At 56.7% G+C, this 16,051-nt stretch overlaps 1 protein-coding gene across 2 annotated transcripts in view; it reads right to left on the reverse strand.

Moving 5' to 3' along the window:
• Nucleotides 1-14,797, reverse strand: part of RPRD2 (regulation of nuclear pre-mRNA domain containing 2) — a 21,815-nt gene extending 7,018 nt beyond the window's left edge. Inside the window, exons 1-11 of one of the 2 annotated variants that reach the window (XM_039363171.1) lie at nt 14,479-14,797; nt 8,806-8,935; nt 7,111-7,211; nt 6,565-6,642; nt 5,950-6,002; nt 5,546-5,672; nt 5,215-5,390; nt 4,630-4,930; nt 3,936-4,235; nt 3,595-3,792; nt 695-3,289 (exon numbers count right to left, since the gene is read on the reverse strand). In XM_039363171.1, the coding sequence (XP_039219105.1) occupies nt 695-3,289; nt 3,595-3,792; nt 3,936-4,235; nt 4,630-4,930; nt 5,215-5,390; nt 5,546-5,672; nt 5,950-6,002; nt 6,565-6,642; nt 7,111-7,211; nt 8,806-8,935; nt 14,479-14,746 (4,327 nt within the window). In that variant the 5' untranslated portion in view covers nt 14,747-14,797. Of the gene's footprint in view, nt 1-509; nt 3,290-3,594; nt 3,793-3,935; nt 4,236-4,629; nt 4,931-5,214; nt 5,391-5,545; nt 5,673-5,949; nt 6,003-6,564; nt 6,643-7,110; nt 7,212-8,805; nt 8,936-14,478 lie in introns of those variants that run through there. The other variant, XM_039363170.1, reaches the window with a different exon arrangement.
• Between the last annotated feature and the right edge of the window lie 1,254 nt (nt 14,798-16,051).

Below are 16,051 nucleotides of genomic sequence, written 5' to 3' on the forward strand. Positions count from 1 at the left end.
GGGCAGAGCCTCCTCCCATGGCCCCAGTGAAGACGAGGGAGGGGGCAAAAGGAACAGCAGCAGCAGAAACCAACAAGAGGAAAACGGAGGCAGGAGAAAAGGGGCGTGAGGGGATGGGGGGCTCCTCCCTTCCTGCTTACTTGAACATTTATAGAGCGGGACCTTTGCTTAAATCCCACTTTTTGTAGGAGCTCCAATTTTAAAAAGAAATCCCATTTTACTTTAATTTAGTCAGTTTGGAAAGCTTTTATTTTCAACAACCGCTTTAACTTTTAAAATTATTTTTGCAGGAAGAAAAAACAAAAAGGCAAGCTTCCTTTCCCCTCTATGGAGGCCAATTACGGAGGAAAAAAAAGTCAAGAAACGAACAGAACAAAATATATATCTATATATATATATATATCTATATATATATATCGCGGCAGAGGACTTCCCTCCAGCCGCGGGGCCCGTTCGGTCTGGGCAGGGGGCCAAAGTGAGAGGGGGGGGCGGAAGCGCCTCCTGCATTGCTCGAGAGAGTTCGGACACACCTTCACTCAGTACCTGGGGGGGAAGAAGGGGCGTTTGGGGACGAAGAAGGGAGGGCCCCGGGCAAAGGGGGGCCGGGGCCTTTTCAGGCTGTTAAAGGGGTCTCGGTTTAAGAAGAATTCCCGGGGCCTAAAATCCGGCCGCTGGTTCCTCAGCCCCAGCCCACCTCGGTTTGTGCCGTTCCGCTGAGCGGGCACCGAGGGGCCCACGGACAGGCCGGAGCCCAGGCCGTCTCGGGCAAGGGCGGCTATGCCCAGGCCGTCTCGAGCCCGGCCGAGGGGCTGACCGCTGTGATCGCACTGAGGTTGGGCCCCCGGATCCCGGGGGGCTCCTGGCGGCAGGCTAAAATGCTCCTTCATCGTTCCTTGGTGCAGGGCCCCATGCTCGGAGGCCATGGGGGGAGCCGGGAAGGGGAGGCCGAGGTCTCCGGGGGTGGGCGGAGGGTTAGAGAACGGGCGGACCCCCCCGTGTTCCACCGGGAGAGGAGGGGGCGGCTGGGTGGGAAACGACACCCCACTCCGTTCGAGAGGCGGGGGTGGGGGAGGAGGCACCCCACGAGGCAAGGTCAGCGGGGAGGACGCCTCCTTCGAGAAGGGGCTGGCGCGATCCACCGCTGGCATCCGTGGCGGGGGCACCGAGTGGTCCCTCGCGAAGAGGGTGCTGAGCTCCTTGGGTGGAAGCGGCTGAGGGCCCGAGGGGGGTGGCCCCAGCTGGTCTCTGGGGAAGGAAGCCCCGTGCTCCAGGGGGGGCGGTGGGACGTGACGATCAAAGGGGGCGGCGAAGCCCCCGGCTCGGAAGTTGCCGACGCTCTCCTGGAACGAGCCCAGCCGGTCCTTGTACTGGCTCTGGAAACTCGATACGCCCCCAGCGCCCCCACCAGACCCCAGGGGGGGCATCTCCGTCGCGCCTGAGGGGCCGCGGTCGAAGGAGCTGCCTGCACCGCTCATCTCAAACCAGCCTGGGCGGGAGGCCTCTCGCCCGTGCCCTCGGCCGCCCGTCCCCAAGAGGCGGATGGATTCCACCGTCTGGATGGGCTCCCCGGACATCCCCCGGACAGCCGTGTTGTGGTAGCCCAACGTCTCGATGGGCGCCCCCTTCTCCTCGGTGCTGTCGGGCAGGTCTAAGCAGGAGGAGGAGACCCTGGTCTCGATCCGGAAGTGCTCCTCCGGCTGCTTCTGCGGGTCCCCCCCTCCTGGAGAAAGGCCGGGGAGGTCGCTGGCGCCCCCTTTGGGCCCCTGGCCGAAGTGCTTGCCCTCCTCGGAGGGCTTCCGGGAGGCGTTTTTGAGCATATTCTTGAACTCCATGGTTGAGGTGGCCGAGATGGCTGAGAGGACAGACTTCTCCACGTTCGAGGTGGGCAGCCGGCCGGTGGGGCTCACAAGGGCATTTTGGGGCGAGAAAAGGGACCTCTGGGGAGCCCCGTGGGGGGAGTCGGGGTACGGCTTCTGCAGTAGCCCCGAGTGCGGCTGCTGCCCGGACGGAGGCAGGCTGCTGTGGTTGGAATCCGGCGGGAAGAAGGCGTCGTTCTTGCTGGGTGTGGGGGAGGCATCCGAGCCTGAGTCGTTTCCCCGCAGGCTGTAGCTGCCGTAGATTCCCGAGGAGGGCAGCGGGTCACAGCCGTCGCTCTGGTCGTGGAGAGGCCGCCTGGGCTGGCCGAAAGGGGCCTTCAGGCCGAACCCCGAGGGCCTCTGCCGGTAGCTGGACATCCCCGTGGGGTACTCCGAGGGGTCGCAGAGCTTCCCCAACTTGAGGATGGACTTGGCCGGCTGCTTCTCCAGGTTCATCAGGGCCGAGGGCGGAGGGCCGGAGTAATCGAAGTCGCGGTAGTCTTCGTCCTCCTGGAAGGAGGTGTCGGGGTAGAACTTCTCTTGGGGGGAGTCCATCAGCGAGGAGGGCAGCTCCAGCCCCTCCGGGGACGGCTTGTACATCCCGGCCGGGGAGTCCCGGCTCAGCCCGAAAGGCCGGTAGCCGGAGTTGGGCAGCTCCTGCGGGTAGCCGTCGTCCCGGCTCTGGAGGGGCGACCGGGTGCTGCTGGGCGTGGAGGAGCCGGGGCTGATGATCTTCGACAGCAGCGACATGGTGTCCACGTTGCTGGAGGACGGCTTGTCCATCATCTCATCCTGCGTGGGCGTCCCGCTCCGCTCGTCACGCACCGGAGTGCCGTCTATGCTGTCCATCGAAGTGCTGGTGGGCCCCCGGCCAAAATCCGGGGAGGAGGAGGGGTGGCTCTCAGGCGGCAGGCCGGAGGAGCCCAGGCCGCTCAGGATGGGGATGTTCAGGTTCAGGCCGCTGAACCCCGGATTCCCCTTCAGGAAGTTATGGATCTTCATCTCCAGGCTGGGCGAAGTTGGCTCCGGCTCCACCTTGGTCTCCGAGACCTCTGAAGACTGAGGGGTCGGGGTCTCCGGGCGCTGGCAAAGCCCAGGGAGGGAGGGGCTGGGGGCCTGGAGGGAGGGGCTGGGGGCCTGGGCGCTGGCAAAGCCCAGGGAGTTGATGGGGGGCTTGAAGCTGGGCCCAGAGAGCCCGGGGCCGTGTCCAGAGGGCATCTTGTGGACCGAGGTGGAAGAAACCTCGGCCGAAGAGGAGGAGTTTGGAGAATAGCTGAGGCTGTGCGGCATGAAGGGCTGCGCGGTGGACAACACAATCTTCCCCTTCCCAGAGGCCGCTGGGGTGTTTGTGGGGGCCGGGGAGGTGCTCTGGGGCGCCGTCTCGCTGGGCTGGCCCGAATTTCCAGCAACGCTCTGAAGAAACGAGGACAAACCTGAGGCAGAAGAGAAGCGTGTTAATCAGATATTTAAACAGTGAAGTAATACAGGCAGTCCTCAATTTATGACAGACGTAATGGCCTCTGCCCACCACAGCCGTAAAACGATTCAGGAGGGGACAGTTTTGCTGAAAACTAGAACTAAATGCCTTCACTCACGTGACCAGGGGGAAGGGTGGCGATTGGCCCCGTGTGGCCCTTTTTTAATCAAGCAGAGAGACCCACAGAGGAAAACTGGGGCTCCGTGGGGAAGGAACTCACCAGCCCCCTCTGGAGCCGGCTCTGGTGGGGCGACAGCTCACCTTGCAGGCCCGGGGTGGCCTGGGCCTGGCTCTTGGAGAGTGCGGACAGGATGCTCTCTGGGGTGATCTCCACTTTGGAGAGGATGCTGGCCAAGGGGCTGGGCGAGGCCGCCAGGGGTCCCGTGGCCTTCAAGCCACCCATGAGGCCGGTGGGGCTAGTCGGGGTGCTGGGGGAAGGTCTGGAGGCAGGACTGACCCCTGGAGGGAGAGACGGGTGCAGAGGTGAGCCGTTTTGAAGCCACAGGCAGGCTCTTTCCGTCTGAAGCAGCGCCCATCTCCATCCAGACAACTGCCTGGGGACCCCCAGCCGTCCCCCTACCCGGCTGCTAACGCTCGCTCACCTGTGTTCTTCATGACGGACGTCAGACTGCTGAGGATGGAGCTGATCTTGGCCAGGTCCACGTTGGCTAGGTTTGGCAACCCCAGAGCCGGCGACGAAGGAAGAGGAGCTTGGCTTGCCGGCTTGGGGGCCGGAGGAGTGACGGCAGGGGGCGCCAGCACGGGTGGAGCTGCCGGGGGCGTTCCAGAGGTGGCAGCAGCCGCTGGGGCGGCCGCCGTCAGTGGGGAAGCCCTGGGGACGCTCTCAGCCATCTTGGCGGGGGCCGGACTGGAGGCCGTTGGTTTCTCTTTTCTCTCTTCCACTAATTCAGAAGATCCCAAAGGCAGCTGTTAAGCCTTGCCTGGCAGCCAGCCAATCAACCCCCCCCCCCGCAGCAGTGGGGAGCCAGTTAAGGGGGTGGACCGAAAGGGACCGTGCAGGGCCGGGGTCCAGGGTGGGAGAAAGCGGCAACCGATCCATAAAGCACTTCCTTGCCAGAGACAATACGCCCCCCCCCCCACACACACCCATGTGGCTCTGGGACACCGAAGCAGGCAGATGTTTTGCAGCTGGAAAGACCAAACCTGGGAGAGCCTAAGTTCATTCATTCCTCTAACAACCTCCGCCTTGTGCCTTCAGTGGGGGCCCCTCCTGGGCCCCTGCCCCCCCAAGCTGCCCCATTTCCCACCCGATTCCTCCCACTCCGGGGACCCTACCGATAATTTTGGGGGCCTCGTCTTCCACATCGGAGAGCTCCATGTCCTCCACGTCCCGATTGTCTGTGGCGAGCTCTGGGGATGGAGACTTCACCGCCGCCGTCGCCGCCACTGCCGCCTTGGGCGAGGGGGTGGCGTCTTCTTCCCCCATCCCTGGGAACGGGGACTCGGAGCCCGTGGGGGAGGGGGCGTCCATGCTCGGCGAGGGGACGGGAGACTCCTCGGGGTCAGGGAGGGTGGCCTTCAGCTGATCCAGTTTCTTCTTGAGATTGCTCACTCTGTTGGCGAAGGTCTTGTAAGCCTGGCAGAGGAAAGCAGAGGAGGGTCAGCAAGACACCAGGCCGCCCTCCTCTCGCCACGGCGGGCAAAGAGACCAGGGCTAAGCGGGGAACGGAGCCACCTGAACCGGCAATCGGGAGGAAGAGGGCCACGTCTCTGGTGCCCCTCAAATGCTGCTCGGGTCCACTTTCGTTGCTAGCCTGACAGCAGAGGAGGAACCCCGACAGGCCTTTCCCCCCCCCCAAGGGCCGAGCCAGACGCGGTTTGTGTGTGTGTGGGGGGGGTTGTGTGTTCCTGTAGACTCACATTGGCCACCACCTTGACCTCCTTGTACTGGGCTTCGTAGAAGATGCCCGCGTTCTCCAGCACTTCCGTCAGCGAAGGGCCGTCCTTCACCTGCTTGTCCAGGCTGTTCACGAACTCCTCCAGCTTAGCGCTGGCCTCCTCAAACTCCTTGGAGAACTTCTTCCCTCCTGTCTTGTCTGAAAGGCCGAGACAAGCGCATTTGGGGCGAAAGCTACAATTGCTGAATTAAGCCACAGGGCGCAAGGTGGAAACCAGGCCTCCGGGGAAGCTGCCCCCCAAGGCCAGATTACGGCGGAGGGTCTGGCACATCGCTCCACTTTGGTCCACTTACCTTTCAAGCATTTCAGGGTCTCGGTGCTGCAGACGTCCACCCTCATGGTGGACAGCTGCTTCTCCTTCAGCTCGATCTGGTCTTCCAAGTGCTTGTGGGAGAGGAGCTCATCCACCAGGGACTGCGGCTGCGGGAGGGGAACCGAGAGCCGGTTGAGCCCAGCCTGGCCGGCCCATCCCACCCAGCCCACTGGAGGCTCAGCCCCGGGGAGGGCGGGCCCCTCCTGTAAGGGGTGAACCAACGTCCCACCTTGACTGCGGGCAGCAGGGATGGTGAGGTTTTCCCGGAGAAGGAAGAGGCTCGGCTGGAGCTCCCCTCCTCTCTCCGCCATCCCAGGGCCTCCCGACCTCCCACCGCCTGATTCTCAAAGCGAGCTGAGCAAACCGCTCCGTTCCTGGGCTTACCCGAAACTCTGCCACAATCTTGGACTTTAATGCCGCCTTCGGGTTGGTAGAGGCTGCAAGAGGAAAGAAGCATCTCGTTAGAGAAGGGCCCCCCAAACTGTCCCCAGCGCTTCCACCTCGGCCCACTCCTCCTCTTCGTCCCGGGAGACGACCCTGGCCTCCCCTCAGGGGGGCGAAGGGGTTGTTCTGCCCGCAGGGCTGAGACAGGCACCGGGCGGGGGCCCAGCATTGCTTTCGGGAAGGTGAGCTAAAGTGGAGGCTGAGGAGATTCATCGCTCCTTCGGGGAAGCGTGAGCTTCCAACCGGCGCTACGCGGCTTCCTCGGCAGCCCATCCTGACCGCCATCTTAGGGTGAGGAGCAGAGGCCTCCCCCGTCTGCCGTGGGCCTTCCTCTCCTCCTAGGCTGTCGTGGCTGGACACGGAAGCACGGCTGCTGGGGGAGTGACTTGCAGCCGGCAAAGGCTGATCGGACGAGCTGTTCTCCCGAGGTTGCCAAATGGGGTCGGGAAGGGCGTGTGCGGCCCCTGGAAGTTTCGAGAGGGGCCATTCTAGGCCACTCTGCAAGGAGGCTACCGGACAACACATTCAGACCCTTCATGTGTGCGATTTCCTTACTTTGAGATTTCTTCCAAGACTTAGTTGGCTGTTTGCTCTGAGTTTCTTTCGGCTGCTTCTGGGATTTGAAAGTGGAACCTGGAAAACATTGTTTTGTGTTCTGTACTCTGGGGCGTCTCACAGGAAACGGGGCCAGCGGAAACTATCTTGAAGGGCGCCCCCAGTTCCAGAGAGACCCTTCTGCTTTAACTTCATGAGCTGCTCCCCACATGACTATAGACGGAGGACAACAGTAAAAAGGGGAGGAAACACTGAAGTGTCGAAAATTCCCAGTGTTTCCCCTCCAAAACACAAACGGAGAAAGGGCTAGGAGGAGAACCAGAATAAATGCGGTTTCAGGACAAAAAGCTACTCAAGAGGATAAATATTAAGGACGAAGCAGAGTTTCAGCCAACACTGCAGGAAGATAAGAATTTTGAGCTTTCTTCCTCCTGTTTGCCCCCTTTTGCCTCGATGCCCGGCATCGCTGACTCAGTCTGTCTGTCTGTGTACACATGGACAAAACTGCAACAGGCTCAGAAAACAGGGAAATGTAGGGGAACTTACTTAAAGCTTCTTTTAGAATGGTAACGGTTTCCTCTGGATACACATTCCTGTCTTCCCATATTTTGAAAATCCTCTCTATAGACTTGGAGATGGAGGGATCTCTACAAGCGAGAGAGAAAAAGCTGGCTGAGTTTGTGCGCCTTGCTTCCCTTCCGCTTGTGCAGGAACCCAAAGAGACGGCTGTTTTTCCCCAAGAGCGATTCCACCTTCGGACTGAAATCCACTCACCCTCAGATTCTGCCAAGGGTCCAGATTAAAACAGGGGGACCTTATCAGGAACATACAGAAGGAAAAGAAATGCCCAACACAGAGGCTCTGATCCGAGGGTGGCTTTCTTTAAATCTCAGAGCGAGGAAACAATCAAAAGAGGCTACCAAAACACTACCTTCCTAAAAATATTTGAATTTCACAGTACTGTCCCCCGACTGCAGAGATTTATCTTTGGATGCCTCTGGAAAGCAAGGCAAACTGAGGATTTCCCAGTCAGACAGAGAACTTCACCACCAAGCAGAAACTCTCCCACAGGGGCCCAGGTTCTGCAGAGGAATGCGCACAGGGCCCTGGATGAGCAATTCCAGCCGAAGCTTGTTCCTTAAACAATCATCTCACGGGCAGTTTCAAACCTCAGTGGATGGTGAGGAGTGGGAGAAAGTTACTTCTTCAAAAATGTCCTCCCCAGAGTGACCACAGGCTGCCTCATCTGCCTTAGAGTTGCCAAAGTTGAGAAACACCGCTTGACAGAGTGTTCGCCAAACCAGGCGGCCCCAGATTTTGGTCAGTACAGCTGCCACCCCAGAAGAGGGTTTTGGAGTCAGTGAAAGCATTATGGGTCAACAGGAGGCAAAATTATGCAAACAAAGTATAGGAATCTTCCCCGAGAAAAGCCAAATATTGCCCTAGAATATTTCACAGATGTAACTCTCCAAAGAGGCAGAAAGCAGAGGCAACAGGACCCAAAGAAAGTCAGTCACCGGAAGTAATCAAGGAGACGAGAATTAGCAAGCTGTTTAGAAACACGATGCTCTTTTCTTGGGAACCTTCCTTAAACTAAGAACTACCCAGTCTTAGCTGGGCAGTTCTTCACAGTCACAGTCAAGAGCCAGGAGCTTAACAGCAGAGGATCCTCTCACCACCCCCAGGAGATCCAGCTGAGCACGGCCTCCAGGCAGGGCAGCAGGAGGAAGAGGCTGACCCCTGCCACCTGCAGTTTAGTTCCACCAACCAGGGAAAGGGAATCACCTTTGCAGAGCATCCTTGTCGTATTTCCAAGTTAAGAGCCTCTGAGCTGTTTCTGATACAAGTTTTAAAACTTTATCTCTGACTTAGCCGGAAAGCTCCCAGGCTCCCTTTCTCACCTCACCTCCAGTTAGCATGTGAGTTTGGAGAGGATCACCGGAGGCAGAGTGGAGAGAGAGAGAGAGAGAATTGTAGCCCTTGGCAATAAAACACAAAAGAAACAAGTATCTTGCATTGTTGACAAATAAACTTGAGTTAAACCAAAGCTTTGCAGCTTTCTAAAGACAACTACAGCTTCTTAAGATGCAGGAGTTCTGGTCAAGTCCAAATATGCCTCTCAAACAGCAAATCCCGTCCCTTGGGCACCTGGCCATGCAGCTCTCTGTTCGAACAAACCTGCAAAGCAGCCACCGGGATTGGAAGGAGCAGAGAAACGGCTGCAAAAAAGCCTTCACTTACTTCACCAACCCAGCGGCTTCAGGCAGCACTTCGGCAAACGTGTCGCGAAAGACGATGGCGTTTTTTCTTTTGCAGTTCTGTATGACGTCGTTGGCCAAGTAGAAGAGGTTCAGTCGGTGAGCAAAGCCAGCTGGAAGCAGAGGAAAAACAGAGGACGGTCATCAGAGCACAAAACCTCGCGGGATCATGTTTCACCCTCCTCCTCAACCCTGCCGTTTCCCCCTTTTTATTACTCTTGCAACTGTTCTTCCCAGCTGCAATTTCTGCAGGGGGATCTAGCTTTAAAATTGGCCCCCTATTAAAAATAATGTGTAATGCTGTTGTTTCTTCTTCAAAGGACACACACACACACCCACACACCCAGGGAGGCTTCTCTTTACTTGGGATGCGCTGTGGGGCTCAGGTGGCTGCTGGCATCAGGCAATGCCACCCCTGGACATGGAAACCCTTGCACCCCCAGCCCCTCTGCTTTTTTTGGGAAGGAGGGTAGACTGGACATTTTACCTGCCTGGCTCCCTCCCACCCCAGGAGTGGTGGTGAACCTTTAGATCATCCATGACCCCACCCCAACAAGGGGCCCCAAGCACCCCTTTCCTTTCCAAACCACCCCAGCCTGAGTTGTTGCCATTTGCACCACGTGACTCCTCAGACGGGAAGCCCTGAGATTGCTTGGCTATTATCTGACAAATCTTACACCACAATCCATCCCACATCTATCCTCCAATTAGCAAGAGCATAATTATTGGGACCAATTAAAGCAGCCGGCTGGCACATTGCCCCAAGGTCTGCAGGGCCAGCCTTTCCTACTGGCCTACATACTAGCTCTCTTCCGGCTGCCAGAGTTTTGGGATAACAACACCCATTGTTCCCAGCCGGCACGAGGAGCGCCCTAGCAAAGCCAGAGACTTTGCGCAGAGGCTGAGCGGGCATGTGCGCCCGAGGGGAGCGCTCCACTCAGCTCCTGGTGGCCTCTTCCAGCACCAGCACCAAGCATTCAAAGGCAATTCAGCTTCTGCAAGTCCAAAGGTCCGTTTAGAAACAAAGAAAAATGGGACAAAAACGTTCTCCCTGCCTGCTTAATCTGCTCCAGGAGCAGAGGGGGCCAGTTCGAGTCCTCGGGTTGCATCGCAGCCTCCTGAGGGACAAAACACGCAAACCTTTGGGGTCTGAGGGTCAGCTGTGGGGCAGGGAAGGCTGAAGCTGGTGCATCTTCCTGGTTCAGCTTATTTCACCAGCCTGTCCCGCCTAATTAAGAGAGAAACAGCCTCCAAATTTTCCCTTCTCTACTCACGTGTATATGTGTGTGTGCAAACACACACACACACACACAGAGAGAGAGAGAGAGAGCGCAAATTAAGGCCACTCCCTTTTGCAAAGATGCCAAGCAGGGACTGGGGTCCGGGAACCTGATGCCCAGGCCCAGAAAGGGGCTGAGCCAAGGCTCCTTTTAAAATTGAGGTTGGGTTACGGTTAAATCTAAGACCTCACTAAGCAAGCAGGACCTCTGTGAGGCAGAGGGATGAGAAGAGCCTGGGCTCCTTCACTCATGACCAGCGAGAAAGAATCCCAAGGAAACTGTCTCCTTTGTGCCAGGCCCTGATGCTTCTCACAGCTTAAAGATCTCACCAGCGCAGTCACAGTAACCCTCCAATACACTGAGCACACAATTGCTTCTAAGGCACATATTTTCTCTTCCCAAGTTAAGGGATGAGCTGCCTTACTATTTTACACCTGTGGGCAGAGTGTCCCTCTTTCCAAAAATCTGGATTGCCAGCCAGGGAGACTCAGATCTGTGGAATGACCTAGCCTAGCACTGCCTCCACTTACAAGTGGGGTTGGGGTGCTAAAGATTTGCAAAAGCATCGGCTGTCACCCTGGGCCACGAAAGAAAAGAGCCTCTGGTTGCCATTGTAAGGGACCACCAAAGTTTTTCCTCCTAGAAGCTGACCCTCCACCGTCAGCCATTGCTCATCTGGGGCAGGAAAGGCATTCTCTTTGCCGGGCTGCAGGGGCCAAAATCCCTGGCAAACCGAGGACCACCCCACTAGCCCTGGGCCGCTGCCCTGGCAGACTACCTGCCCACCTTCTCTTCCTGGACCACCACAGGATGAATTATTTCAATCCCTGTTGGGCTCAAAAGGCGGCTGGACCAGCCATCCTGCTCAGCCGATCTCTCTTGCCAGAGGTATGAACAAAGAGGGACCCACAGCAAAGGCTCTGTGGTGCTGAATCCCAAACTGGGGCCCTCCAGGCACAGGGGGACCCATCCCACCCTTAGAGGGAGAATACACAAATCAGCGTCAGGATTGGTCAGCCAGCGCTGACACTCAGTTATTCAGATGGCTATCAGGATTCCCAACTGTGTGTTCCTGCAACAAATTGTGTATAGAAGGGCCAAGGTATGACAAAAGCCCAAAGGGAGCTGGTGTGAAACAAACTACATATTTAAAAACAAAAAAACAGTCCATTTTCTTTGGGTGTTGCGTCTTTTGAGGGTAGGAACTATCTAATCACTCTTTTGCAAACTACTCAAGGATCATTTTTTTGGATGAAGAAAATCTTTAAATAAACAATGACACAATCAACGTATCAACCGTATACCTGTAGGAGAAACAGCAAATCGACGATATGCCCTTCAGAGAGATGTTTACAGCCATTCCTTCTCCTGCCATTTCAAAGTGCAGTTTGCACAGATTGTCTCAGGAATTCCTACCATAATCGTGCAAGGACAAATCTGTGCAAAAGGGACCCGGTGAGGGTTTTGGTGCGAGACCCCTCCTCCCCTAAACATCTCAGAGGGTTCCAATTGCAGAGACTCCTATCTGGAGACCCCTTCCAGCCACCCAAGGCCAGTCTGCTCCAAAGCCTCAACGCTTCTGCTGCAGCAGACAGCTCCAACCTCGTCCGCTCTCTCCGACTTGCAAGGACGCTCCGAAAAACAACGCCCCAAGGAAGCGTTTCTCAACCGTCGCAACTTCAAGACATGTGCGGTTTGACTCGGAATTCCCCAGCCAGCCAATTTCCCCACCCCACCAAGATAAAGAGGTACAACAAAGGAGCAACCACACCACACAACCACAGCATTTCTGTCCATTCAAGAGCCAGCAACTGAGCGTCAGCCAGAAGTCAGACCAAACGCTGTGCTTCCCACAGGGGCCTAACTCAGCACCCCCTGAAGTGACCAAGGAGAGCTCTGCTTCTAGCCAGCTCTGCTCTTGAGAAGGGAAATTCTTTTCAGGGGCTGGTTTAGGTGGGTCCAAAACTTTGGGGCGCCCCACAGCCGGTGTAGGGGAAAGATATTCTTCCCCACTGAAATGCCACGGCCGGAACAGCCCTATTCTGAACCCCTAGGAAACAAGGCCAGAGGCGGCTTTCGCAGCAATCCTGAACTGCCCGACTAGCCAATGTTCCTTTCTTCCACCTTACCACTCAGTTCTTTTAACTCCATAAAAATCTCTCTCTCTGAGAGTTTAACCCAAGAACTGCCTTAATTTGGAGCATAGCGGATATCTGATTAAAATGTTGAAACAGTAAATTGTTTCTAAGGGCAGCCTGAATGCCGCTCCTACCCCAGTGTCTAGAGACTCTAGACCATGAATATGGTTTTTTTTCAACTGCACCACAAAGTTTTCACACCAGCTTTTTGCCATTTTCTTCTTATGGTGGTCAGTAACATGAGTGGGAAACAGAAATCTGTAGCCTGTGGTAATAATTTAACATTTTCAGAAAATGGAGACAGATAACTTTTACAACCTTGATTCTAAGTCTTGAATGGAAATCCAAGAGAAATTAATGAGATTACTAATTGTGCTGCAGATGGAGATGTTCCCTCAGGGCTGTGGCTGAGGCAAACATTTCATAGCCCTTCAAGATTTTAACCGTTAGGTGATATTTCAAGCAAATATCCAATTCACAGATACAAGTTCATGCCGGTCTCCAGATCCCACAAATTCTTAGAAAGTCTTAGAAACAAGGCCATTCCCAACATTCAGATATTCAGAGAAAGCATACGTGTGTAAATCCAACTTTTGGATTCAGAGTTCAGAAAACAAGAGTAGATACAGCATCTCTTTTTACTCAGGAAATTTACTATCTTGTGAGAGAAATCAAGTGAATTTAGAAGTATGGGGAGGGGAGAGGATTAACAGCCCGTGGGATCATGCACCCATTCAGAAACTAATCCATGCAACATAAAAAAAGATGCAATGGCCAGGAACTGTTGACACCAACAGTGCTATTCCATTCACAACCCAGATTTGTATATTTTTTAATGCTCCTCCATAAAATGCCTGTTTTTTGTCCTCTCTCCAAAGACTGAAACACCTTGCTGTCCATCTCAATCCGCCTTCCACACCTGCCACCCTCCCAATGTGTTTCTGGCATCTGGCGAGTCACACCCCCAGCAAGGATTAAGGGGAGCAGGCTGGAACAGATTATTCAGGAATACCACTCAAAGACTTTAGACCTTGACACATCTGGGTGTTTACAGCAATGGTTACACTCTTTACAAAAACACATCAATTTTTCTTTTAAAAAAAGAATCTCACGCGTGCCAGGGTTTTGGAAAGACGAGGAATGTCCCCAACAAAGTGGAAATAAGACACTTAATCAGCCAAATATTTCCTATAACCTTGCAAGTGCCCCTTGTCCAGCCACCTGTGAGGGGAAGAGCTCGCCACCAGGAAAATAATCCACAACCTTTTTAACAATCTAGACACATTTATGGGTTTATTGTTGACCATACTTCCTCGATATTTTCTGTTCAGAAAAATCAGCCCTGAAGAGAAACAGAGACCGCGCTGCCTGACACATCACAAAAGTGGAGCATTTCGCTTAGCTTCTCAGTGAAACGGGTTGGCACCTGGGCACGGTCCCAGGCCAAACAGTAGACGGACCCTCCATCTGGCCCTCCTCTGCAGGGTTGCAGGGCATGTGCCCAGCCCTGCTTGCACCCGGCGCACCAGACCCAGAAACAGTTTCAAATGCAAATTATTATTTAGCGTATGCTGAGAACATGGCAGAAGAGAAGTAAACATACATACATAAATTACACGTAATTACCAATAAGACTTCTACGGAGGTAATAAGGCTTGTCAATGGAGACTCAATAATCCAGGCCAAAGGTGTCAATCAAACTTTGGTCCAGTGGCCTCCTAACGGGCTGTCCAGTTCAGCTCTCCAGGCGATGCCCACCTGCAGGCCTTCCAGGGCACCTGGGGACACCTGGCACCGGCCTACCCCCACAGTCGTCCCCGGGGACCCTCACCCCGTCCCCGCCGACCCAGGCAGGGGCGCATCCTCCAGGATCCCCGTTGCCGCCGGACCAGCGCAAAGCGGAGGCCTTTTCCTGCCCCCGCCAGGTGAGCCCCCTCCTGCCGGGCCAGAGGCGACCCCCCTCCCGCCCCCAACGGCCAGGGGCGGGCCGCGGGGAGAACTGTCTGCCCCTCGCCGGGGCGGCCGGGCCCTCCAACCCGGGTTCCCGGGCCCATGCTCCCCTCCCGGAAGGAGCCCCCTCCTCCTCCCCCGCCCCTCCCGGCCGCCAGCAGGACCAGAGCCGCCCCCAGACCCCACGGCGGCGAGGGGCGGACCGCGGGGAGGACTGCCTGGCCCTGGCCCGTCCCCCCTTCTCCTCTCTGCCTCCCAGCCCCCCCGCCGCCCGGGAGGGTCGCTCACAGCGGCGCATCCAGTGGATCCAGCGGCGGGCGATGGCGGCGTGGTGGCGCTTGTTCTCCAGGCACCAGGAGGAGAGGCCCTGGATGGACTCCATGGTGTTGGTCACCGCCTGCAGCTTCCTGTCCAACGACGCCTCCAGCCCCGACGAGGCGGGCGGCGACGAGGAGGCCGGCGTCGAGAAGGCCGCCGTGCCGGACGACGACGCGGCCGAGGCCGAGGAGGAGGAGGAGGAGGAGGCGGAGGAGGAGGCCTTGCCGCCGGCCGCCATCTTCCCTCCCCTTCGGTCGCACCAGCAACGCCGCTCAGGGCGGGCGCCAATGCGCACGCGCGCGCGCCCCGCCTCCCGCGCGCCCGCCGCCGCGCATGCGCGGGCGCAGGCGCGGAAGCGGTTTTCCCCGTGCGGGGGGGGGGAGAGAAAGCGAGAGCGAGAGCGGCTGCTGAGCTGGATGGGAGACCACCCGGAAAGCCCTGGGCCGCCCCCGTGCTGGAGACGCGCTTCAGCAACCGATTTTTGCCCGCGTGGAAGGCGAGCGGCGTCCGTAAAGGAACAATCCAGTTAATCAATGAATCGTCAAAGGCGTAATTGCGGAGCATAACTCCGCGCCTGCGTCCGAAGGGAGCGGAGGGCGGCTGCCGCGCGCGTTTGATCTCCTCTCCCCTTCGCTTCTGCTTCTGCAACCGCCGCCAGAGAGCGATGTCCGAGCGGCTGCTCGTCAGCCGTCGCCCCTCCGCAACGAAGATGCGATTTGGGGGCTCCCGCAAGTGGGATCGGTCCAGTCGGGAGGAAAAGGAGGAAAGGCGGCTTCGGTTCTGACCGGTTTCGTCGCTCCCGAGATCTTTTCCCTTTGGGAAGAAGCCGTGGTGGCCGCGAGTTCCGCAAACCCAGTGCCAGGAGGGGGGGGGCGTCCTCGTGGTCCGTCTAGCAAGGGCGGCTCCTCAGCAAATCCCCCCTCCCCTCGAAAAGAAAGCAACAGGTCCTTGGGGTCTGGAAGGTCTTAAATAAAATGCAAACACCGTCTTTGCGTTAGCCTTTTTACTAGGTCTCCCGGAAAGGTGCTTCGCGTTCCCCCTTGCAACGAGGGGGGAAAGAATTTTATTGCTGGGTTCAGGTATCTCGGTCCCCGAGGCGTGCAATCAGATCCCCGCAAAACTCTCTTGCTTTCCCTCTTTTCCGTGACTCGGGGTTCTTCAAAATAAAACAGCTCGGATCCTGGTCTGCTGGACAGCTCCTGACTCCCGGGCGCTCTCCTGTCCCGGGTTTCATTGGAGGAGAAGTGGCCCTGGGTGCCGCTATCGGTCTCAGAAGCGGTTCCCATCAAAGCAATTAATGCCTTCAAAGTGCTGTTGCTAACTTGATTTTTCTACATCGCGCCCAAATGCAAGGGGGGGGAAGGAGAGGAAGGGGGGGATGTACTTTAAGTCTGTCAAAATCTCTCTGTCAAAACAAATTAGCAGCGGGAGAATCAAGATTTATGGCGACGCCAAAGGCTCAGCCTACCCATGCTTGAATTGCGAAGTCGGAAGACTCGTCCTCACAACGGGCGGTGGGTTTTTTTTTCTGCAGCCCCCACCC

Source organism: Crotalus tigris, unplaced genomic scaffold, assembly GCF_016545835.1.
Source record: "Crotalus tigris isolate CLP2741 ecotype Arizona unplaced genomic scaffold, ASM1654583v1 scf7180000019553.37968852642:3898890, whole genome shotgun sequence".
Classification (NCBI taxonomy): Eukaryota; Metazoa; Chordata; class Lepidosauria; order Squamata; family Viperidae; genus Crotalus; species Crotalus tigris.